The sequence below is a fragment of the Ovis canadensis genome, chromosome 10 (assembly GCF_042477335.2).
Source record: "Ovis canadensis isolate MfBH-ARS-UI-01 breed Bighorn chromosome 10, ARS-UI_OviCan_v2, whole genome shotgun sequence".
NCBI classification, from domain to species: Eukaryota; Metazoa; Chordata; class Mammalia; order Artiodactyla; family Bovidae; genus Ovis; species Ovis canadensis.
Genome location: NC_091254.1, coordinates 34,966,686 through 34,992,768, shown reverse-complemented (window position 1 = coordinate 34,992,768; position 26,083 = coordinate 34,966,686). Strand labels below are relative to the sequence as shown.

The 26,083-nt window shown below is 44.5% G+C and overlaps 1 protein-coding gene across 1 annotated transcript in view; it reads right to left on the bottom strand.

Moving 5' to 3' along the window:
* FAM124A (family with sequence similarity 124 member A) overlaps positions 1-26,083 on the bottom strand; it is a 119,637-nt gene that overhangs the window by 67,636 nt on the left and 25,918 nt on the right. The window contains exon 3 of the mRNA XM_069601371.1: positions 12,986-13,719. Within this exon, the coding sequence (XP_069457472.1) occupies positions 12,986-13,719 (734 nt within the window). The remainder of the gene's footprint in view (positions 1-12,985; positions 13,720-26,083) is intronic.

Sequence of the window (26,083 nt, the reverse complement as noted above, 5' to 3'; positions counted from 1 at the left end):
GGCACACGAGCAGAGCCCTGATTCGGGGGTGGGGTGGGGGAGAGGGAACAGCCACGTGGCCGGCTGGGCGGCGGGGGTCCAGGCAGAGGGACAGAACCAACACAGGATGTTCCGAAGGGTCAAGAGTGACAGCAGGGTGGCTGAGGCACAGTGAGGGGAGCAGAGCAGGAAGGGCCACTGGGAGGAGACTGGCTCCGCGAGGGAGGGGACAGGCAGCGGTTCCAAGCACAGGAGTCACCTGATCTGGCTTATGTTCCAAAGGGACCTTCTCACTGTCCAGTGGGCAAGGGAGGGTGGAGGTAAGGTGACTGGTCAGGAGGCTGTATGGGTAGGGCCGGCAGGGAAAGGCTCTCTAAAACCTGAGTCATGAGAAGGAATCCACCGGGTGATGATCTTGGAGGAGACCATCCCAGGCAGTAGGTGCAAAGGTCCTGAGGCAGGAAAGCGTCTGTTGCATCTGAGGAAGACAAAGCAGGCCAACGTGGAAGGCAGAGAGGGAGTAAGAAGCGAGAGGTAAAGCCTGAGAGACGAGCAGCTGGCAAAAGGGCCTTCGTGAACATCTGGAAAGGCTGTCAACGGGCCATGGGAAGCTTTGGAGAGCATGGCAACCCACTCCAGTATTCTTGCCTGGAGAATCTCATGGACAGAGGAGCCTGGAGGGCTCGCAAAGAGTTGGACACAACTGAAGTAACCACTGAACCCCACAAACAAAGAGCAAAGTCTTTCTCTGCTTTTTTTTTTCCTTAAGATTTTTTTTTTAATGTGGACCATTTTTTAAAGTCTTCATTGCATTTGTAACAATATTGCTTCCATTTTATGTTTTGCTTTTTGGGTTGCAAGGAAATGTGGGCTTTTAGCTCCCTGACCAGGGATCGAACCCACACCCCCTGCATTGGGAGGCGAAGTCTTAACCACTGGACCACCAGAGCAGTCCCTCTCTACTTTCTTAAAAAACAAGTCTAACCCTCCTGTGTTGCTGGTGGAAGCGTAAAATGGTGCAGCCACTACAGAAAACAATGTGAAAGCTACTTTCTTCCAAAAATTAAACACAGACTCACCATGTGACTCAGCAATTGCATGTCTGGGTATAAACCCCAAAGAAGTAAAAGCTGGGACCCAAGGAGATATTTGCACACACACACGTTCACAGCAGCATTACTCACAATAGTCCAAAGGTGGACGCATTTCACGTGTCCATCAGCGGATGAATGGATAAACTAAATGTGGCATGTTCATGATAGAATAGTATTCAGATTTAAAAAGGAAGGGAATCTGACACAGGCTACAACTTGGATGAACCTTGAGGACATTAGAAAGTGAAAGAAAGAAAGTGAAGTAGCTCAGTTGTGCCCGACTCTTTGCAACCCCAGGGACTGTAGCCCACCAGGCTCCTCCCTCCATGGAATTCTCCAGGCAAGAATACTGGAGTGGGCTGCCATTTCCTTCTCCAGGGGATCTTCCCGACCCAGGGATCGAACCCAGGTCTCCTGCATTGCAGGCAGACGCTTTAACCTCTGAGCCACCAGGAAAGCCCTTGAGGACATTATGCAAAGTGAAATAAGCCTGGCACGAAAAGACAAAACACAGTCCGATCCCACTTATATAAGATTCCTAGAGCAGTCAAGCGCATAGAGAGAGGAAGTAGAATGGTAGTTGGCAGGAGCCAGAGAGAGCTGGGGATGAGGGGTTACTGTGTAACTAGGACAGAGCTTCAGCTCTGCAGGATGAGAAGAATTCGGGAGATGGGCAGGGGTGATGGTTTTACAACGTGGGTGCGGTAACACTACTGGACCATACATTTAAAAAGGATTCAGACGGTCAACTTCACTGCTGTGTGTATTGTTATGTGTATTTTACTACAGTTAAAAAAATTTTTTTAAGTCTCTGGAGGCCACTTTTTCTCTCATTTGCATCCTCATCAGCACCCATCTCCCTGTCCTCAGGGCAATGATGACCCCAGTACTTAGGGACTGATTGTCTAGATAATCGCCTCTCTGCGTAAAGACGACAGATAAAATGAACTGGCATGGATGAAATCTTAAAAGCTCTCCAGTGAAGACACCAAGACTGAACCTGGCTGCTCTTTCAAAAGGTAACAATTCCGCTTGCCAGGATTTCTTGCCTTTTAAACGTTACTTCCTGGTAGCTCAGCTGGTAAAGAATCCACCTGCAATGCAGGAGACCTAGGTTTGATCCCCGGGTTGGGAAGATCCCCTGGAGGAAGGCACGGCAACCCACTACAGTATTCTTGCCTAGAGAATTCCATGGACAGAGAAGCCTGGCAGGCTACTATGGGGTCACAAAGAGTCGGACACAACTGAGTAACTTTCACTCACTCACTCAAATGTTACTTAAATCTTGGTGGCTCAGTGGTAAAGAACCTGCCTGCCAACGCAGGAGACGTAAGAGACGCAGGTTCAATCCCTGGGTTGGGAGGATCCCCTGGAGGAGGGCATGGCAACCCACTCCAGTATCCTTGCCTCGAGAATTCCGTGGATAGAGGAGCTTGGTGGGCTACAGTCCATGGGGTCGCACAGAGTCAGACACGACTGAAGTGACTTAGCATACACAAAACCTTCTGTTTAAGCCAGTTCCCTCCTCTGCCTTCTGAGAATGCAAAGAACAGCCAGTGACCATCTATGGAAGAAGTCCTCCAAAGAACTTAGACACCACTGTTAAATTCCCTTGCCTCTCCAAAGACATGGAGTGATCTCCTTTCCACATCGTCCAGCCTAAAACTGCAGCCACATTCTCTTAACTGACCTTTGAGTCCTCAGCTGTGCCTCCGTGTCTGGATGGACCCCAAATTGCTTCTTAAGGTGTGGACCAGCCCATGGCACTCCCACGGTAGGCCTCTAAGGGAGGTGGTGGGCTACTATTCAGGCCTGTGTCCTTTGCAGGCTCCTCAGAGCATCTCAAGAAGATGTCAACACACAACCCAGCTCAGGTGAGTCGCAGGACAAACGACTCCATCCTTTACCAGCTACAAGGGAACAGGTGTACTCCAGGGACTGGGCCAGGAATAAAGAAACCAAATTCACTGTCACTTACAATCTACCAAAAACTTGGCTGTGAGAAACAACTTTGGGAAGACTGAAGGTGTATCCCTCCCTTTGGGGTTAAGTCCCCAGGAGTTGCAGGTGGGGACCACCTGGTTTAGCCCAGTCTCCCTCTGTGGGTTGTCTCTGTTGCACTGCACTGACTGGGCACCCTGCCTGCCCTGCAGGTGCCATGTAAGGAAGCCTTGGGAGGCCTCCGTGCAGTTATTCTAGACGCACAGTTGACGGCAGGCTACTGACACCTGGATGGACGTGAGAAGGTGTGGGCAATGCTGCTCCCAGGACTCAGAGTCAGCAGTCTGAAGTGCAATCTATTTCTGCCTCATGGACTGTAAATTGCATCACTGGTGATGTTCCATTCTGGTTTTGCTGCTGGGGAACTCAAAATCAAATTGGGGTCCTATTTCTGGAAGAATGCTGTGCAACAGAACTTTCTGCAATGATGGCAGTGTTCTGTATGTGTGCGGCCCAGCACGGTCCCACCAGCCCCAAGTACTGAGTACTTGAAATGAGTGAGACTGCGGAACTGAATTTTTTTATTTTAATTAACTTCAATGTTAAATTTAAATGGCCACGTGTGGCTAATGGCTACAGATTCCACGGCAGAGTTCTCAAATAGGGAATGACATGAATCTTGGATCTCACAGATGGTTTACCTTACTTTCCTAACATTATCCAAATTTCTCCTCCATTTCAAGTTTCTTTGGTATTTAACTATTATTATTTAATTATCTTTATTAATCTTCTGGTGTGGCCTATATCTTTGTCAATCAACCTCAGTCTTTTCAAAAAAAAGTGGGATCTCCTTATAAAGACAAAAAACGCAGATAACATGGCCATATTCCCCCCTTTTTACTCACATATGCCCCCACTCCTTTGTGCAATCTAGAGTAATCAGTATGTTCGTTTAAGGGAAGGGGAAAGAGTGGGGAAAGAGAAGCCGCCTCTCCTGTTTCTATGCTTTGTTTCTTCATCTGGGTGTTGCTCAGGCAAAGGTGTAACTTGTGAAAATTCACCGAGCACGTATTTATGATCTGCACTTTTCCTTGTATATATCATTTATATGATTCTTCAAGAAAAAGTAAGGAAAATGTATAAAGAGAACCTACTATGTTCAAAGTACCATGTTAGTTCTAGTGTGTGTAACACAGGTCTTGGCCTCAGAAAGCTGTAGTTTTGATCATCAAGCATTAACGCAAATTTCTGAGATATATTTTATAGAGAGATATCTTGGGCAACTTCAGAGGCTGGCAACTCCCCACCCACCTACCTTTCTGCCTCTCCCCACTGAGTCAGGCAATGCCAAGAAAGGAGAGGTGAGCTTCAGGAGGTGGAAGGCTTTCTTTCCATCTAATCAGACACTAAAATCCTCAACAAAATACTAGCAAACCAAATCTAACAACAAATTAAAAGGACTGTATACCCTGATCAAGTGGGATTTATTCCAGATATTCAAGGACTCTTCAGTATATTCAAATCAATCAGTGTGATACACCACATCAACAAACTGAAGAAGAAAAACCATATGATCATCTCAATAGCTGCAAAAAAGGTTTTATGACAAAGTTCAATACCCACTTATGATAAAAACTCTCTAAAAAGTGGGATAAGAGGGAACCTGCCTCAATATAATTAAGGTCATATACTTCAGATCTACAGCCAACATCATACTCTATGGTGAAAGCGGAAAGCATTTTCTATAAAATCAGGATGTCCACTCTTGCCACTTTGATTCAACATAGTTTTGGAAGTCATTGTCACGGCTATTAGAGAAGAAAAAGAAACAAAAGGAATCCAAATTGTAAAAGGATAAGTAAAACTGTCACTGTTTGCAGATGACATGACACTATAAATAGAAAATCCTAAAGTTGCCATCAGAAAATTACTAGAGTTCATCGATGAATTGCGGGATACAAAATTAATATACACTTTCTATACACTAACAACCAAAGATCAGAAAGACATTAAGGAAGCAATCCCATTTACTACCACATAAAATAGATTAAAGTACCTAGGAAAAAACCTACCTAAGGAGGCATGAAATTAAAAGACACTTGCTCCTTGGAAGAAAAGCTATGACCAACCTAGACAGCATATTCAAAAGCAGAGACATTACTTTGCCAACAAAGGTCCATTGAGTCAAAGCTATGGTTTTTCCAGTAGTCATGTGTGGATGTGAAAGCTGGACTACAAAGAAAGCTGAGCACTGAGGAATCGATGCTTTTGAACTGTGGTGTTGGAGAAAATGGATGCTTTTGAACTGTGTTGCTGGAAAAAATTGATGCTTTTGAACTGTGTTGTTGGAAAAGACTCTTGAGAGTCCCTTGGACTTCAAGGAGATCAAACCAGTCAATCCTAAAGGAAATCAGTCCTGAATATTCACTGGAATAGTCTTTGGAAGGACTGATGCTGAAGCTGAAACTCCCAATACTTTGGTCACCTGATGCAAAGAGCTGACTCATTGGAAAAGACCCTGATGCTGGGAAAGATTGAAAGTAGGAGGAGAAAGGGACGACAGAGGATGAGATGGTTGGATGGCATCACCGACTCAAGGGGCATGAGTTTGAGCAAGCTCTGGGAGTTGGTGATGGACAGGGAGGCCTGGCGTGCTGCAGTCCATGGGGTGGCAAAAAGACACAACTGAGCAACTGAGCTGAACTGACTGAAGGAGGCAAAAGACAAAGTCAGAAAACTATCTGGAAAGAAATCAAAGATATACCATATCCTTGGATTGGAAGAATCAATATTGTGAAAATAACTATAATATCCAAAGCAATCTACAGATTCAGTGCAATCCCTATCAAATTACCAGGGGCATTTTTCACAGAATTAGAACAAAAAATTTCACAATTTGTACAAAAACACAAAAGACTCCAAATAATCGAAGCAATCTTGACAAAGAACAGAGCTAGAGGAATCAGGCTCCCTGACTTCAGACTGTACTACAAAGCTACAGTAATGAAGACAGTTTGGTCCTGGCATAAAAACAGAAATACAGATCAATGGAGCAGGGCAGAAAGTCCAGAGATAAACCCATACACCTATGGCCACATAATCTGTGACAAAGAAGGCAAGAATATACAATGGAGAAAAGACAGTCTCTTCAACAAGCGGCGCTGGGAAAACTAGGCAGCTACATGTAAAGGAATAAAATTAGAACACTTCCTAACACTATAGAGAAAAATAAACACAAAATGGATTAAAGACCTAAATGTAAGACCTAAATATAAAAGCCTTAGAGGAAAACAGAGACACTCTTTGACAGGAATTGCAGCAAGATCTTCTGGGATTCACTTCCTAGATGGACCTAGGGATTGTCATACATGAGGGAAGGCAGAAAGAGAAAGTCAAATATCATATAATATTACTTCTATGTGGAATCTAGAAAAACGGTACAGGTGAATTTATCTGCAAACCAGAAACTGAGTCAGAAACGCAGGAAACAAACCTACAGGTTACCAGGGTGAGGGAGGGGGTGGAATGAATTGGGAGATTGGGATTGACTTATATACACTACTATACATAAAACAGATAACTAACGGAGCCTCCTGTATAGGACAGGGAACTCAACGCTCTGCTTGTGTGCTGTTGCGTTGGTTGTGTCCGACTCTTTGCAAGCCCATGGACTGCAGCCCACCAGGCTCCACAGTCCATGGGACTCTCCAGGCAAGAATACTGGAGTGGGTCACCATGCCCTCCTCCACGGGATCTTCCTGGCCCAGGAGCTGAACCCACGTCTCTTTTGTCTCCTGCATTGGCAGGCATGTTCTTTACCACTAGTGCCACCTGGGAAGCCCACTCAGTGCTCTGTGGTGACCTAAGTGAAAGGGGAATCCAAAAGCAAAGTGGATATCTGTAAATGAATGGCTGATTCACTTTGCTGTTCAGCAGAAACTAATGCAACAGTGTAAAGAAACTATAAAAAGATAGACGAGTGCGTTTTACAAAAAAATAATTCCAAATTCTGAAAAGAGTTGAGTAGCTCCCAGAAACAAACCTCTCAGCTTTTCTCCTGCAGAGGAATTAAACACTGAAGGAGATCTCTGAAATATGGATTGTCAAGTCAATGGGGCAGGATGAAGAAATGAAATGCAACCTATATTTTAAGAAAGCAACTAAAAACTACCCAACCAAGATCGTCTTCAATGAATAACTGCACTCAAGTGAACAAAGCATGTGTGTTGAAAACGAAACTTGGGAACCACACTGCTAAGGAGAATGTGAAAAAAGAAAGGTGCTCTCTCTACTGGGTCCCTCCTCCCACAACCAAAACATCTTAATTTGCTAAAGACTGAAGCATATAAATTTTTACTTTTAAAATGAACTTAAAAGAGTTGGACTGACTTCCCTTGTGGCTCAGATAGTAAAGAATCTGCCTGCAATGTGGGAGACCTGGGTTCGATCCCTGGGTTGGGAAGACCCCCTGGAGAAGGGAATGGCCACCCACTTCATTATTCTTGTCTGGAGAATTCCATGTACAGAGGAGCCTGATGGGCTATAGTCCACTGAAGTCACAAAGAGTTGGACACGATGGAGCGACTAACACATGCACACACAGGTGGGCAGGTGTATCAAGCTAGAGCAGAGAGCTTCTTTCTACAGTGATGCAATAACAGTAACCTATTCAAACAGCCATAATCAAGAACTGTGAGAGGGAACCATATTCATTTCTGCCCACATTAATTTAACTCTTTGACATATTGCCATTTTGGACAAAAGCCCAAATTCCTGAAACCCCCATGATACAAATCTTTTTCTCTTACTCTTTGCATACTTGGATGCTCTAAATTCAAAAGCCTGTACCCATACAGATTGTATAGCTATTTAAATCTGTGACTTTTCTTTGAAATATTCTTTCAGTGGTTCCTTCGAGTGGGTTTCAGGCCAAGCTTTCTTACATTCTTTCATTTATATTATTACAGGGATTGAGGGGGAAAAAAAGTATTCTAAATAACACAAAAAGGAAAAATTCCCTCAAAAACAATCACATTCATTTTGGACTTTTATTATAAACAAAGTCCTTTCATTAATTTTTACTTATGCAAATGCATTACATTTTGCATAAAGAATTGGCAGTCTTCAAATACAGAAGAAAACTTTTCTCACATTTCAAAAGAGATTATAAAACTGATACAGAAATATGAAGGATCATAAAAGACTAGTATAAGCAACTATATGCCAATAAAATGGACAACCTAGAGTAAATGGACAAATTCTTAGCAAATTTCCCAAAACTGAACAGGAAAAAATTAAAAATATAAACCACAACTACTGAAATTGAAACTGTGATTAAAAAACTCCCAGTGAATAAAAGTCCAGGACCAGATGGTTTCACAGGCTGATTCTATCAAACATTTAGAGAACAGTTAACACCCATCCTATTCTGAAAAATCACAGAGGAAGGAACACTCCCAAACTTATTCTGTGAGGCCACCATCACCCTGATACCAAAACCAAACACAGATATCACAAAAAAGAAAATTATAGGCCAATATTACTGATGAACATCGACACAAAACTCAACAAGATAACTAGCAAAATGAATCCAACAATATATTAAAAGGGTAACACACCATGAAAAACTGGGATTTATCCCAAGGATGCAAGTTGTCAATATTCACAAATCAGTATGATACACCACATTAACAGCCTGAAGAATAAAAACATATGATCATCTCAACAGATGCAGAAAAAGTTCCTGAAAAAATTCAACACCCATTTATTTTAAAACCTCTCCAGAAAGTGGGCATACAGGAAAACTATGTCAACATAATAAAGACAAAAATTGTGTGTGTGACGAACCCACAGCTAACATCATACTCAAACATGAGAAACTTAAAGTATTTCCTCTAAGTTCAGGAACAAGACAAGGACGTCCACTCTCACCACTTTTATTCAACGTAGTTTTGGCAGTCAGAGAAGAAAAAGAAATAAAAGGAATCCAAATTGGAAGAAAGAAGTAAAATTGTCACTGTTTGCAGATGACTTGATACTACACACAAAAAATCCTAAAAATGCTACCAGAAAACTACTGGAGCTGATATATGAATTTGGTAGAGTTGTAGGATGCAAAATTAATACACAGAAATCTCTTGCATTCCCATACACCAACAACAAAAGAGCAGGAAGAGAAATTAAGGAAACAATCCTAATTTACCATTGCATCAAAAAGAATAAAACACCCAGGAATAAACCTAGTTACAGAGGCAAAAGACCTGTACTCCAGAAACTACAAGATGCTGATGAAAGAAATGGAAGATGACACAGACAGACAGAAAGCTATACCGTGTTCTTACATTGGAAGAATCAATATTGTCAAAATCACTATACTGCCCAAGGTAGTCTACAGATTCAATGCAATCCCTATCAAATTACCAAAGGCAGTTTTGTGCAGCTCTAGAATAATAAAATCTTAAAATTTGTATGGAAACACAAAAGACTCAAGGAGCCAAAGTAATCTTGAGAAAGAAAACCAGAGCTGGAGGAATCAGGCTCCCTGACTTCAGACTATACTACCAAGCTATGGACATTGTGGTACCGGTGCAAAGACAGACTTATAGATCAACAGAACAGGATAGAAAGCCTAGAATTAAACCCCCGCACCTTTGGTCAATTAATCTGTAACGAAGTCAAGAACGTACACTGGAGAAAAGACAGTCTTCAATAAGTGGTGCTGGGAGAACAGTCACGTGTAAAAGAATAAAAGTAGAACACTAGCACCACACACACACACAGTCTCAAAATGGATTAAAGACCTAAATGTAAGACCAGAGTCTATAAAACCCTTAGAGAAAAACGTAGGCAGAATACTCTTTGACATAAATCGCAGCAGGATCTTCTTCTATCCATAGCCTATAGAAATGAAAATAAAAAATAAACAAAGGGACCTAATGAAACTTAAACGCTTTTGCACAGCAAAGGAAACCATAAACAAAAAGACAACCCAAAGAATGGGAGAAACTATTCGCAAATGGTGCAACCAACAAAAGATTAATCTCTAAAATATACAAACAGCACATGTAGTTCAATATAAAAAACACAAACAACCCAATCAAAAAATAGGCACAAGATCTAAATAGACATTTCTCCAAAGACAACATCAGTCAGTTCACTTCAGTCGCTTAGTCGTGTCTGACTCTTTGCGACCCCATGAATCGCAGCACGCCAGGCCTCCCTGTCCATCACCAACTCCCGGAGTTCACCCAAACTCATGTCCATTGAGTCATTGATGCCATCCAACCATCTCATCCTCTGTCGTCCCCTTCTCCTCCTGCCCCAATCCCTCCCAGCATCAGAGTCTTTTCCAACGAGTCAACTCTTTGCAGGAGGTGGCCCAAGTATTAGAGTTTCAGCTTTAGCATCAGTCCTTCCAATGAACACCCAGGACTGATCTCTTTTAGAATGGACTGGCTGGATCTCCTTGCAGTCCAAGGGACTCTCAAGAGTCTTCTCCAAAATCACAGTTCAAAAGCATCGATTCTTCAGCACAGAGATGGCAAAAAAAAAAAAAAAAAAAAAAAAAACCATGAAAAGATGTTTAACACCACTAATTATTAGAGAAATGCAAATCAAAACTACAGTGAAGTATCACTTCACATTGGCTAGAACAGCCAGCATCAAAAAATCTACAAACAATAAATGCTGGAGAGGGTGTGGAGAAAAAGGAACTCTCTTACACTCTTGGTAGGAATGTAAATTGGTACAACCACTATGGAGAACCGCATTGCTGCTGCTGCTGCTAAGTCACTTCAGTCATGTCCGACTCTGTGTGACCCCATAGACGGCAGCCCACCAGGCTCCCCTGTCCCTGGGATTCTCCAGGCAAGAACACTGGAGTGGGTTGCCATTTCCTTCTCCAGTGCATGACAGTGAAAAGTGAAAGTGAAGTTGCTCAGTTGCGTCCGACTCTTTGCGACTCCATGGACTGCAGCCTACCAGGCTCCTCTGTCCGCGGGATTTTCCAGGCAAGGAGAACCACATTGAGGTTCCTTAAAAACAAACAGAAATACCATGTGATCCAGCAATCCCATTCCTAAGCATATGTCTGGAGAAAATGATAATTCAAAAAGCATACATATACCCCAGTGTTCACTGCAGCACTCCTTACAATAGCCTAGACATGGAAGCAACCTAAGTGTCCACTGACAAATAAATGGATAAAGAAGATATGGTGTGTATATACAATGGAATATCACTCAGCCATGAAAAAGATTAAAATAACGCCACTTGCAGCAATATGGATGGACCTAGAGATTAACATTCTAAGTGAAGTAAGTCAAAGACAAATATAATGTCACTTATATGTGGAATCTAAAAAATTATAGAAATAAACTTCTTTACAAAACAGAAGCAGATGTACAGACTTCAAAAACAAACATGGTTATCAAAGGAGGAAAGGTGGTGGGCAGAGGATAAACTAGAAGGTTGGGATTAACATATACATAAACTATATATAAAATAGACAATCAACAAGGTCTTGTATAGCACAAGGAACTCCACTTAATACTCTGTAATAACCTTATGAAAAAAGAATCTGAAAAAGAATAGATATATGTATAACTGAAACACTCTGCTGTATACCTGAAACGACCACAACATTGTAAATCAACTACACTCCAATATAAAATAAAATGAAAACAAATAGCGTTTAGTTCGGTGAATAATAAAGCAATATTATATTTTATTTGCATAATTCAAAGAGAAATCTGAAAATTACCTATTTCCTTTAAATCATAAATATTTCAAGGTGACTTTTTTGACTTGAGCAATGTGGCCTAGCTATAGTTTGAACCAGGTATCTGACATGTGCCAAATTCTCACTACATTTTGCAATATGTGGATTATACCTCTGATGTTTAATGCTAAAAGCAACAGAAACTATGAAACTGTATCTGTGATTCAAGTAAATACAGTCAGCCAGCATCTTTCAAGACGTCGCCTAACTTGCTATCAGCTTTCTCCTCTCAGGTAGCCGTTTGTGAAAACCAAGATGCCAAAGGCAGAGGCATTTCAGAAAGACACAATTGTATATGCTTGGAACTGATTTACCTGTTATTAGTAATTCTAGAAAGCCAGGGTCTTGAAAGCATGTATCAGGTAGGGCATACAAAGGACATTTTTAAATCTATATGCTCAATTTTGAATTCAAGAGTGGAACTTAATGACTTCTAAGAGTTGGGATGATTGCTGGAAGGATGGGAGGAGAAAGGGGTCCAGTAATTGAACCAAGTCATTAACCACAGAAGCAACAGAAGAGCCTACTGCATCCATTTCCTTCTATGTATTTACTCCCCTCTTCCCATGCTTAATGAAACCAGAAGCTCCAAAGACATGGCAGTACTCCTTAAAACGCCCAGAAGGCATTTCCCAGTAATCACTGAATTTCAACAATGTAATGCCCAGTAGCAGAAGGGTGAAGGGTAGAAAGTAGGGGAGGCACCAGAGCAAAGAAGAAAACATATCTTCTCTACTGAATGTCAACATATTTTAGTTGTCACGGATGGCTTTTCCTGAAGTTCCTTTGTGGAAATGAAGAATTCATTGGTAAAAACCGCCTACTTGTGAGGGAGTAGACTAAACAATCTTTAATAGCAAATTCCCTGGGGTATCAGCTCATTCAAGATCCCCTGGAACCCCAAGCATTTAGTGGATGGATGCTTGTCACAGGCAGTTGCACTAGAGGAATCAGCTATTGCTGGCCTGGGGCACATGACCTCGGCAGCAAAGTGAAAACCGTTTAATTAGAGTATGGACACCTTGACTTGCTCTTCTAGCCAGAAAGAGGGTCACTGATCCCTCCTTTTTCTTAACTCCTTGTTTTGTAACAGATACTTGCTAGGGTTTCAGGAAAAGCCATTTCACTTGTTTCTCTGTTATCATCAAAGGGAGACAGCCACAGGCAGACAGACGGACATTCCCCCAGGTACCTGCAGAAGGATCTTGTTGCCATCATGGTCCTCTGTCTGCCAGCGCCCCTCACTGATGGGGCTGCAAGGGTTGGGCAAGAGCGGCACCAGCTCCCCGATGTCCCTGACCCGGAACTCCAGCACGGAGGAGTCAGTGGGGACCGGAGTCTGGTCACAGGGCAGTCTCTTGAGGGAAAACTGGATGTCCACGTCCAGATTGGAGAAAATGGGGAAGATGCAGAAGTCCGCTTTCTTCTGGCTGGGGCTCCGCCGGAGGATCAGCTCGTAGAACTTGAGGATGTCAGCGTAGTTGTCATGGCGACAGTAGATGGTGAAGCGCACGATCTCCTTGCCGTAGTGCACCGGCCGGATGGCCCAGAGCGGCGTCCCCGGGGCCAGCGTGAAGAAGTCTTGGCTGCAGGGCAGGTAGGGCAGGAACTTGCCGGGCACGCGCTCGGTGTGGTGGTGGCGCCAGGGCGGCCGCTGCAGCGTGCGGTGCAGCTGCAGGATCGGCTCCTCGCCGTATTCCTCCTGCAGGAAGAGCACCACCGCCAGCGCCGGCTGTGCCGCCTTGGGGACCCTCCTCCTCCGGCGGCACGCCCTCCTTTCCGAGACCCTGAACAGCGGGAGGTCCGGGTGGATCCACGCCAAGACCTTGTCGATGGCCTCCTGCAGGGGGCGGGATTCCCCTGGGTCCGCGATGATGTGGATGCTGACCAGGAAAGGGTCCTGCGCCTCCTCCGTGGAGTACTCACCTAGCGACACACAAAAAGAAACCCCAAAGAACACAGGGTGACTACTTCATGAAGGTGGCCTGCAATGACAGGCAAAGTCTTGGCAGAAACAGAAGCTCCATTTGAACTGACTCCTTGATCTCATGAAATTCTGAACCCAAGTTCATGTGCAAATAGGAGTGTTGGGGCACCCAGCTGCCTGCCAATGCAGGAGACATAAGAGACTGAGGTTCCACCCCTGGGTCGGGAAGATCCCTGGAGGAGGGAATGACAACCCACTCCAGTATTCTTGCCTGGAGACTCCCATGGACAGAGGAGCCTGGTGGGCTCCCAAGCTGCATGGTATTAGGATGACCTTGGTGTGGTACTGCAGCAGGTTGAACGTTTCTTCCATTGAACAATTCAGCCAAGTCTCCACGCGTTTGGAAAGGATACCAGAGCATTAAGCATTAAGCATTAGGTGTACAACATTTGCTTCCCAGGGGGCGCTAGCAGTAAAGAACCTGCCTGCCAGTGCAGGAGACATAAGAGACATGGGTTCGATCCCTGGGTTGGGAAGATCCATTTACACCATTTGGAATTTCCCAGGGTTACTGTAGTGCCTTCCCCCACAAAGGTTCCCTATAAGCACTCCTTTGGTTTGCTTATTTTGTTGGCTTATTCATCACTTGGTTCATTCATTTAACATTTATGGAACCCTTTCTTCACCAGGTGCTTCCTCTAATGGATACATCAAGCCCTGGCTGGTGAGGCATCCTGCTAACTGTTGTGCTGGTGGGGTGGCCAGGAGGCAATCGTCTTGCTGGAGACAGAGGGAAGAACAATCTGGGGGGAGGGGTGAACCCCATGTTCTGTCAGAGCTTCCTAGGCCTGTAGTTTGGGGTGGGGTGAGGTACATGTTGGACCATCACTGCCCGTGTCATGCTGCCTTTTGGACCCCTCCTTGGGCCACATCCACCCAGAAGCCCACACACCCCGAGTGGGTCAGTTCCCCTCCCCATGTCCTCTGGCAGAACATTGGATTCCAAGTGTGAAGCTGACTATTTACCTTCGCAACCTTCTCCCATGGGGTGAAAAGTTTGCTGGCCACACTGCTTAAGGAATGTTCTGCATATTTTATCAGATAACCTGATAAAAACCCTATTCTTACTCATAATGGCTCTCTTTTCATTTAAGTTGTATGACGATCCAAGGGAAATCAAGGAAAATCTAAGTCTACTGTGACTTGGAGGGCAAGATTCATCTAGCATCTAGACCTGTCTCCACATACATGCCTCACAATGTCCACTAGGGTGTTAGGCACAGGGCCATCATGCCGTCAGTAACATTTGAGAAGAATGATGTTTTTGTAGGAACCATTGTTTCAATTGGTTCACATGCTGAAGGGTGATTTTTTTGGTAGTTAAGATGTTTCAAGTGGGTTGACAGGTACATTTCATCACAGGCACCTATGATAACATGATCTTAATTTTGCTGGAGCAAAACCTATCTGAATTTTCATTGGAACCCTGACTCTTAAATTTCTCACTTGGGAACATCTGTGTGTGTGAGCTCAGTCGTGTCCAACTCTGTGACCCCATGGGCTGTAACCTGCCAGGCTACTCTGTCCATGGAATTTTCCAGGCAAGAATACTGGAATGGGTTGCCATTTCCTTCTTCAGGGGATATTCCCAGCCCAGGGATTGAACCTGCTTCTCCTGCATCGGCAGGTGGATTCTTTACCACTGCACCACTTGGGAAACCCATTTTGGGAACATTTAGCTCAGTCTGTTGTTGCCTCTTTGTCCTTCACTCATTCATCCACGTGTTTCTCGAGCAATCGCAATGTACCAGGCACTGGGAGACAAGGAAGCTGGCACCATGACTGCTACACAGTCCATTAATATAGACTCTGGCATGACTAGTGCCCCCTTAGAGTATATGACCTGCACAGCCACGGGCAGCAGCCATAAAGAACCAGGAGCCACAAATAAGAACCTCATAACTTAGCTGGGAAACACAGACATAAAAGATTAAAATTCCATCTGACATAAGTCTATAGGAAATGCGGTACAGGAGCATCTTTGACGCGGGAGGATTCTAAAGTCACAATGACATAAACATTTACTAAAGACGACCTACCACTGAAAGTCCCTTGAATTTCCAAGATGGAACTGGAAGGTCCTGACTTGCAACAAGACCACAGAGCCAGATAGATGTTCCTTTGGTTGACTAGTAAATGAAATAAAGGCTTGCGGCACGGCTGTTATAAGAGTCTTGTATCATTTAAACACTAGACCCCTGCTCAGTAGGCTGTGTCTTTCATCTACAGGAGGCTTCTGGAACTAATGTAATGATGACTAATGTAACAGCAAAGTGAAGTCTCGGTACTCCCACAATCATGGAGTTGAATGGTGGGTGGAATTATTCACGCTCTCTCTCTCTGTGGTTGAACATGTATTCCCAAACTGATACGAGTTAAGTATGAGCATGATGTGATTTCAATTTGCTATCATGCCACAAAGGAAGGAGCAATTTTTTCTCCACAGGGCCTCTGAGAAGGCTTTCTGGAAGAGGCTCCAGGTGAATTGGGTTTTGATAGGTCAACAACATCTCACAATAACCCCAAATGCGGGGGAGATCACTGCAGGAAGAGGGAAGACTGTTTATGAAGGCACAGATCAGTATGAAAAACAAGCACATTTGGAAGTGGGTGGTGAGTAACTCTGAAACACGGCAACAGATGCAGAAGGAAAAATGGATGGGAGCCAAGTTGTACAGGGCTTCAGCTCAATTTGGGAGTGATAAGGGGGCAGTGAAAGTTTTAATAAAGGGGTGTTGGAATCAAGTCAGGGGAGGTTGGCTGCAGGCAAAGTAAGAAGTTAGAAAATGAGTGATGAGTCTAGTGAGAGATAACAAAGATGTGGGAAATTACATTTGGGGCCCTGGTTCTTTATTCTCTCTTGTCACCTTTCTCTCTGCCATGTGGCTTTATACTTCTTTCCACTAAATGGTTCAAGTGCATTCCCCTACCCTTTGACTTTGAATGAGACCATATGGCTAGCTTTGGCCAATAGAAACACACAACAGTGGCATGTGTTTTGGCTTGCCTTCCTGTGCTTCTGACATTTCCGTGAGAAGAACACGCTTGGGCCAGCCCACTGGAGCCAGAAGGGAGGATGAGAGCCATGTGGAGCAGACCCAGCCTAGCTGAGCCTGGCCTCCATCAGCCAGGACCGGACACCCAAAGACATGTGGTAAGAGCCACCCAGCTGAGCTTGGTCTGGATCAGCTGACCCAAGCCACTGTTTGGGGATTGTTGTTACACAGCAATACTTACAGTTGCAGGCAGAGTCAGTGGATATACAGAAGAGGCATAGTCTTAGGCTATTTAGGAAGCACAGGGAGTCCAGGGCCTGGGGATGGGGGCAGGAAAAGCAGGAGAGGAGCTGACCTTGATGTTTCTGGCATAAGCAACTTGTCTGATATTGATGTTTAACTGAGGTAGAAAACAGGAAGAATGGCAGGTTTGTGGGGAAAGATGAGCTCTCCTTTGGCCAGGCTGGCTTGAGATGCCCCAGTGACTTCTAGGAGGGATGTGTTGTTGGCAGTGGACCTGCATGTTGCCGAGGTGATGGGCTGAACTCAAGGATGGACCAGTTACCTTTGGGCCACGTTCCCTTTCATGCAGTTACCTCTTAAGTGTGTGCCCATATTGAAAGAATCGGACGTGACTTAGTGACCAAACACCAACATATTGATTTGAACCAGTGAAAATTCACCTGGACGGCTTTAAAAACAATCAGAATTCATGGGTGATTCTGGTCTTTTCTGTGCATGCTCCTTCTGCTCACCTGGCTACTTTCTGTTTCACTGAACATGAGCACCACTATCAACAGAAGCGTAGTTGACGCAAAAGTAGTGAAAACACAGACCAATAACATTTCCCACCGGTCAGGAGCTTCAGTGGTGGCAGGAGGAGATACCACGGTCACCGGCAATGCCTATTTCACTTTTCCACGGTGTCCTCATCACCCACCAGTGGAGATACGTGATTCACTAAACAGTAACGGATGCTCACTATAAATGGAAAAGAAGGGCTTTGAATAATTTGGGGATGAAGAGACTCACTTAAGAAGATTACTAATGGTTTCTATGAGGGGAAGAACAGATGGGGTAGGAAGAATGTTTGGGAAAAGAAGTGGTCAGAGCATCAGACTGTCCCAATAAGATCCTGACCCCATCATACTCAGGGTGTGCACACGGCCATGGATGTGGGGTGAAGTTGTTGGCTAACACACAAGTGACATTCAGCGTGGGCTGGCACCTTCTCAACATTCTATATGTATAAACTCACGGAATCCTCATAAACAACCCCAAAAGGAGGAGGTGTGACTCTAGTCCTCATTTTATTATTATTTTAAAAATGTATTTATTTTAATGGGAGGCTAATTACTTTACAATATTGTGATGGTTTTGCCACACATTGACATGAATCAGCCATGGGTACATGTGTTCCCCACCCTGAATCCCCCTCCCACCTCCCTCTCTTCCCACCTCCCTCCCCATCCCATCCCTCTGGGTTGTCCCAGAGCACCAGCTTTGAGTGCCCTGCTTCATGCATTGAACTTGACTGGTCATCTGTTTTACATATCGTAATATACATGTTTCAATGCTATTCTCTCATATCATCCCCAGTCTCATCTTTTCCCACATAGGCCAAAAGTCTGTTCTTTACATTGGTCTCTTTTTTGCTGTCTTACATATAGGGTCATTGTTACTGTCTTTCTAAATTCCATATATATGCATTAATATACTGTATTGGTGTTTCTCTTTCTGACTTACTTTACTCTGTATAATGGGTTCCAGTTTCATCCACCTCATTAGAACTGAGTCAAATGCATTCTTTTTTTTAGCTGAGAAATAGTCCATTGTGTATATGTACCTAGACTGTGCAGATCACAACAAACTGTGGGAAATTCTGAAAGAGATGGGAATACCAGACCACCTGACTTGCCTCTTGAGAAACCTGTGATCAGCTCAGGAAGCAACAGTTAGAACTGGACATGGAACAACAAATTGGTTCCAAATAGGGAAAAGAGTATGTCAAGGCTGTATACTGTCACCCTGCTTATTTAACTTATATGCAGAGTATATCATGCGAAATGCTGGGCTGGAAGAAGCACAAGCTGGAATCAAGATTGCCAGGAGAAATATCAATAACCTCAGATATGCAGATGACACCACCCTTATGGCAGAAAGCGAAGAAGAACCAAAGAGCCTCTTGATGAAAGTGAAAGAGGAGAGTGAAAGAGTTGGCTTAAAACTCAACATTCAGAAAACTAAGATCATGACACCTGGTCCCATCACTTCATGGGAAATAGATGGGGAAACAGTGGAAACAGTGACAGATTTTATTTTTCTGGGCTCCAAAATCACTGCAGATGGTGACTGCAGCCATGAAATTTAAAGACCCTTGCTCCTTGGAAGAAAAGTTATGACCAACCTAGAAAGCATATTAAAAAGCAGAGACATTACTTTGCCAACAAAAGTCCATCTAGTCAAGACTATGGTTTTTCAGGTAGTCATGTATGGATGTGAGAGTTGGACTATAAAGAAAGCTGAGCACCAAAGAATTGATGGTTTTGAACTGTGGTGTTGGAGAAGACTCTTGAAGGAGATCCAACCAATCCATCCTAAAGGAGATCAGTCCTGAGTGTTCACTGGAGGGATGGATGTTGAAGCTGAAACTCCAATACTTTGGCCACCTGATGCAAAGAACTGACTCATTGGAAAAGACCCTGATGCTGGGAAAGATTGAGGGCAGGAGAAGGGGACACAGAGGATGAGATGGTTGGATGACATCACTGACGCAGTGGTATTACTGACTCAATAGACATGAGTTTGAGCAAGCTCTGAGAGTTGGATGGACAGGAAAGCCTGGCGTGCTGCAGTCCATGGGGTTGCAAACAGTTGGACACAACTGAGCAACTGAACTGAACTGATATGTACCACAACTTCCTTATCTGTTCATCTGCTGATGGACTTCTAGGTTGCTTCCACGTCCTAGCTATTGCAAACAGTGCTGCAATGAACATTGGGATATATGTGTCTCTTTCAATTCTGCTTTCCTTGGTGTGTATGCTCACCAGTGGGATTGCTGGATCATATGACAATTCTATTTCCAATTTTTTAAGGAATCTCCACTCTGTTCTTCACAGTGGCTGTGCTAGTGTGCATTCCCATCAACAGTGTAGGAGGGTTACCTTTTCCCCACACCCTCTCCAGCGTTTATTGTTTGTAGACTTTTTGACGGTAGCCATTCTGACTGGTGTGAGACGGTACATCATTGTGGTTTTGATTTGCATTTCTCTGATAATGAGCGATGCTGACACCTTTTCATGTGTTTGTTAGCCATCTATATGTCTTCTTTGGAGAAATGTCTGTTTAGTTCTTTGGCCCATTTTTTGATTGGGTCATTTATTTTTCTGGTATTGAGCTGCATGAGCTGCTTGTGTATTTTGGAGATTAATTCCTTGTCAGTTGTTTTATTTGCTATTATTTTCTCCCATTCTGAAGGCTGCCTTTTCATGTTGCTTATAGTTTCCTTCATTGTGCAACAGCTTTTAAGTTTAATTAGGTCCCATTTGTTTGTTTTTATTTCCATTACTCTGGGAGGTGCATCATACACGATCTTGCTGTGATTTATGTCAGAGTGTTCTGCCTATGTTTTCCTCTAAGAGTTTTATAGTTTCTGGTCTTATGTTTAGATCTTTAATCCATTTTGAGATTACTTTTGTGTATGGTGTTAGAAAGTTAGACTAGTTTCATTCTTTTACAGGTGGTTGACCAGTTTTCCCAGCACCACTTGTTAAAGAGATTGTCTTTTCTTTATTGTATATTTTTGCCTCTTTTATCAAAGATAAGGTGTCCATAGGTGCATGGATTTATCTCTGGGCTTTCTATTTTGTTCCGTTGATCTATATTTCTGTCTTTGTGCCAGTACCATACTGTCTTGATGACTGTGGCTTTGTAGTAGAGCCTGAAGTCAGGCAGGTTAATTCCTCCAGTTCCATTGTACTTTCTCAAGATTGCTTTGGCTATTCAAGGTTTTTTGTATTTCCATACAAATTGTGAAATTATTTGTTCTAGTTCTGTGAAAAGTACCACTGGTAGCTTGACAGGTATTGTGTTGGATCTATGGATTGCTTTGGGTAGTATATTCATTTTCACTATATTGATTCTTCCAATCCACAAACACGGTATATTTCTCCATCTATTTGTGTCATCTTTAATTTCTTTCAACAGTGTTTTATAGTTTTCTATATATAGGTCTTTTGTTTCTTTAGGTAAATTTATTCCTAAGTATCTTATTCTTTTTGTTGCAATGGTGAATGGGATTGTTTCCTTAATTTCTCTTTCTGTTTTCTCATTGTTAGTGTATAGGAATGCAAAGGATTTCTGTGTTTTAATTTTATATCCTGCAACTTTACTATATTCATTAATTAGCTCTAGTAATTTTCTAGTGGTGTCTTTAGGGTTTTCTGTGTAGAGGATCATGTCATCTGCAAACAGTGAGAGTTTTACTTCTTCTTTTCCAAGATGGATTCTTTTTCTTTTTTTTCTCTGATTGCTGTGGCTAGGACTTCCAAAACTATGCTGAATAGTAGTGGTGAGAGTGGGCATTTTTTAATATTATTTTTTAAATTTTATTTTTAATTGAAGGATAATTGCTTTACTATAATGTGTTGGTTTCTGCCACACATCAACATGAGTCAGCCATAGGTATACATATGTCCACTCCCTCTTAAGCCTCCATTCCCACCTCCCAATCCATCCCACCCCTCTAGGTTGTCACAGAGCACTGGTTTGAGCCGAGTCAAACAGCAAATTCCCACTGGTGATCTATTTTACATACGCCAGTGTATATGTTCCCATGCTACTCTCTCAATTCACCCCACCCACCCCTTTCCTCACTGGGTCCACAAGTCTGTTCTGTATGTCTGCATCTCCATTGCTGCCCTGCAAATAGGTCCATAAGTAACATCTTTCTAGATTCTATTTACATACATTAATATATATTTGCCTTTTTCCTCCTGATCTACTTCACTGTGTATATGGGCTCTAGGTCCGTCCACCTCATTAGAACTGACTCAAATGCGTTCCTTTTTATAGCTGACTAATATTCCATTGTGTATATGTAACCACAACTTCTTTATCCAGTCATCTGTTGAAGGGCATCTAGGTGGTTTCCATGTCCTGTGTGTGTGCGTGTACATGTGCATTCGGTCGTGTCTGACTCTTTGCAACCCCATGGACTATAGCCCACTGGGCTCCTCTGTCCATGGAATTGTCCAGGAAGAATACTGGAGTGGGTTGCTGTTGCTTCTCCAGGGGACCTTCCCAACCCAGGGATTGACTGTGTCTCCTGCATCTCCTGCATTGGCAGGTGGATTCTTTACCACTGTGCCACCTGGGAAGCTCTTCCATAACCTAGTTATTATAAACAGTGCTGCAATGAACATTGGGGTAGGTGTGTCTTTTTCAATTATGATTTCCTCAGGGTATATATGCCCAGTAGTGGGATTGCTGGGTCACATGGTAGTTTTATTTCTAGTTTTTTTCTTTTTTAAGGAATCTCCATACTGTTTTCCATAGTGGTTATTATCAATTTGAATTCCCACCAACAGTCCTAGAGCAGGAAGCTGAGGCACGAAGAGGTGGAGGAAACTGCCAAGGGCACAGAGGCAGGGAGTGAGAGGGCAGGCACTTGGCCGTGGCATCTGAGGTCTGTGGGTGCCATCCCCCTGAGGTTCTGCAAAAGGACTCGCCTCCCAGCTGAAGGGGCAGCTGTCACTCTCCAGCCCTTTCTGGCCACACTGCTGCCACTTCCCTCTTCTGCTCGCCTGCCTGCTCCTCGGCCCCAGTCCTAGCTGTATTTTGTGGCCACACATTTACATCTCTTCCTTCTGGCCCTGGGTCTCTGAGGGAGAATGCCCCAGAAACCCTCCCTGAGGGTACATGCCCTGGTCTCTACATCTGAGCACTGTCTTCAAGGGGAACTGGATCAAGCCAGCATTGCAGGTGGGCGTGACAGGCACATAAGAGCAGAAGAGCAACACTGGGGAAGCAGCCGGTACGAGAGGGGGAAGGTAACTTCTGAGTCTCCGAGACAGAGTTGTCAGGGTGCCCAGTGTCGGGCCACCTCTACCAGCAGCACAAAGGTTTCCCGGGGAGCAGTAACAAAGGCCAGGCTGAAGCCTGCACGCCTGAGTGACTGTTTACAGCTCTGCAAAAAGGGCAAGATGCCCAGCCTCGGAACAGGGAACGGGGCTGAAAAGCATTCCACCAAGCCTGGCTCGCCCAGGCAGCGCAGGATGCAACCCTGATCGACCAAGCAATGAGGATGAAGACCTGACCCCTGTGTTCCCGTGAACCATAGAGACATCAGCAGCCAGTATCCTGTCCCCAAGAAGAGTCGGGGGAATGAGTGCTGATGTTAGGACACTCTGGCTGTTGCCAGCCTGTGCCCATTGCCCATGACCCCAAAATAAACAGGCTCCAAGGGGGACAGAACACAGCTCCAAACCACCATCGGGCACTGGGGTTACACACGCCCCAGAGAAAACCTGCCTCCACGGAGGTAGATAGAAAACCAAGTATTAGAGGGGCAGGAAAGAAAATGTGAATAATTAATTGCCATGAAAGGCCTCTCCGCCTCCCTGGAGGAGCAGGGACGGCGTCACTGTAGGATATGCCTTTATCATATCTATTACACGGCCTCTCAAAGGCCCTCAGAGAACACCTGTTCAGTGAGGGAAGGACGCAGACCAAAGAGGCCAATGGGCGGATCCCCCGCCCCCTGCCAGGGCTGGAGAGAGATCGGAGCTGTTCACCAAGGTTTCCAACTGGCTTGTGGTTCCCAAGAGGACAAGGAAGATTGCTTCCTGTGTGATTCTATACAATTAGATTTTCCTTGGAGAATGTATAACACTGTAAGCAACTGTAAGTAAAGCGCTGCACCAGGTCAGGCCTTTTATGAGGCAGAAAGAGTATTAGCTTGAGGATTTGTTCCCTTTACACCAATATTTTACTCTCTTGTATATTCCCCTGTTTTTGTCTTGTTAAGTGTAACAGAAAATAACTTACACGATAACAATAATGTATTGTGTTCTTATTGTTTGTCAGACACTATCTTAAAAGCCTCAAATATCTCATTTAAGGTTTACTTGGCTTTGATCCCTGGGTCAGGAAGATTCCCTGGAGAAGGCACCCACTCCAGTTTTCTTGCCTGGGAAATCCCATGGACAGAGGAGCCTGGCAGGCTATAGGGGGTTGCAAGAGTGCCACACAACTTAGCAACTAAACCAACCAACCAATTTTTAAAACACCACCATGATAAAGGTGAGGCAGGGGGTAGAGGCTCCCCAAACCCCACCTCCCAGCCCTGGGGTAAAGCGATTGGAGATTCATTCCCTCTGGATCAAAACTCAAAGACAAGAGCAGGAGCTTTAAGGGAGGAGGCTGGGCCCTGCCCAGACCACATGTTTTCTTTCTTGAAGTCAGGAGACCTCCCTGACCACACATGAGCAGAAAAGGCTCCCTGGAGGCCAAAGGCGAGTGATGCCAGGGGATGTTCTCCACCCATACGCCTCTTCAGTAAAATCCATTTTGGCTAAGAGATGTGTGTGCACACATGGGAGGATCCTGAGATACACCAAATATGAACTGTGAACCAGGCAAATCAAAATGACCGGCCAAAGGAAACCCAGAAGAATACCCCATAAAAGTAATTCAAACTGCCACGAGTTCAGCGACTCTCTCTCCCTGAGTCTGCCTGTGTGTCTGTTCACATGTACCGTACTCTTTTCCCTCTCAATACTTTACTAGCTTCACTGCTTTCTGTCTTTGTGGGAGTTCTTTCCTGCAAGGCCAAAGGGCCAGAGCCCTTGGCATTGATCACTGGTCTAGTGGCTAGGATGAGGTGCTGTCACCACTGCAAACTAGCCTCAATCTCTGGCTGGGAACCCAAGCCCCAGGATCAAACGTATATCGTTTCTCTCCATCTTGCAGGTGAAATGTTAACTGACTTGCCAAAGGCCATTAGGCTGAGGAAGAACTGGGTCTCTATGTTCCTCAACATGTGCTTTTTCTTTTTTGAGGGGTTGCATGCCATATGGCTTGTGGGATCTTAGTTCCCCATCCAGGGATCAAATCCACAGCCCCTGCCATGGAAGAGCAGTCTTAACAGGACTGCTAGGGAAGTCACCTTGCCGCTTTTATTTTTAAGTAAATTTACTTATTTTCTCACACCACACAGCTGGTGGGACCTTGGCTCCCCGACCAGGGATCAAACCTGGGCCCCCTGCAGTGGAAGCGCAGAGTCCTAACCACTGGACTGCTAGGGAAGTCCCACTTTTTCTTGCCTCTTGAGCCCACCAACCTTATGATCATCCTGCCCTGAACCTCAGCCTGCCTGGCCAGGCTCCATCAGGAGATGTGGTTGGGTACTTTTGTTGTGAATAGACTGACCGATGTGTCTGGGCAGCTTCTGGCAATCTCTGACCTGTGTGGGGGTCCTGAGTCTGATGGAGGCACAGGGAGGGGGCTGAGTCCTCCTGCTTGTTGACAGATGACCTGATGCTGGGCCTCCCACTGGGTCATCTCAGTGCTGCCTGTGGCAGGACCCCTCACTGCCACTCTCTGCATCCCAAGGCTTCATGCCAGCCTTGCCTGCACTGTCCCCTGCTGTCTGGTGTCCGCCAGCCTGGCCCTCCTTGCAGAACTGACAAACTGCTGTGTCCTCAAGACACTGACTTCCTAATAGCAGGTATGTCCAAGTGAAGGTCCAGATCACCTGTTCCAAAGGGAATGAATGCCTGGCCAAGTCTAAGGACATGACAAGGTCAGAAACCCCTTTCTAGAATTTCTGGGCAATGATTAATGTCTCTTGTCACTTTATCCACCGTTTATCACTGACAGTCTGCAATTCTGTGACAATGACTTGGGCTTCCCTGGTGGCTCAGCGGTAAAGAATTCGCCTGTGATGCATGAACCACAGGAGACGTGGGTTCGATCCCTGGGTTGGGAAGATCCCCTGGAGGAAGGCATGGCAACCTTCTCCAGTACTGTTGTCTGGAGAATCCCCATGGACAGAGGAGCCTGGTGGGCTACAGTTCATAGTGTCACAATCAGTCAGACATGCCTGAAGCGACTGAGCATGCGTGCACGCACGGCACTGACTTATTTAATCAAGGAATGTTTATGGAGCACCTACTATCTGCCAGAAGTGTCAGATACAGTGGCGAATAAAACAGTCTCTGCCTTCATAGAACTTATCATCTAGTTAGTGGGGGAGACAGACAATAAAAAAATTAAGATGGAGTCAGGTACCTAAGTGCAATAG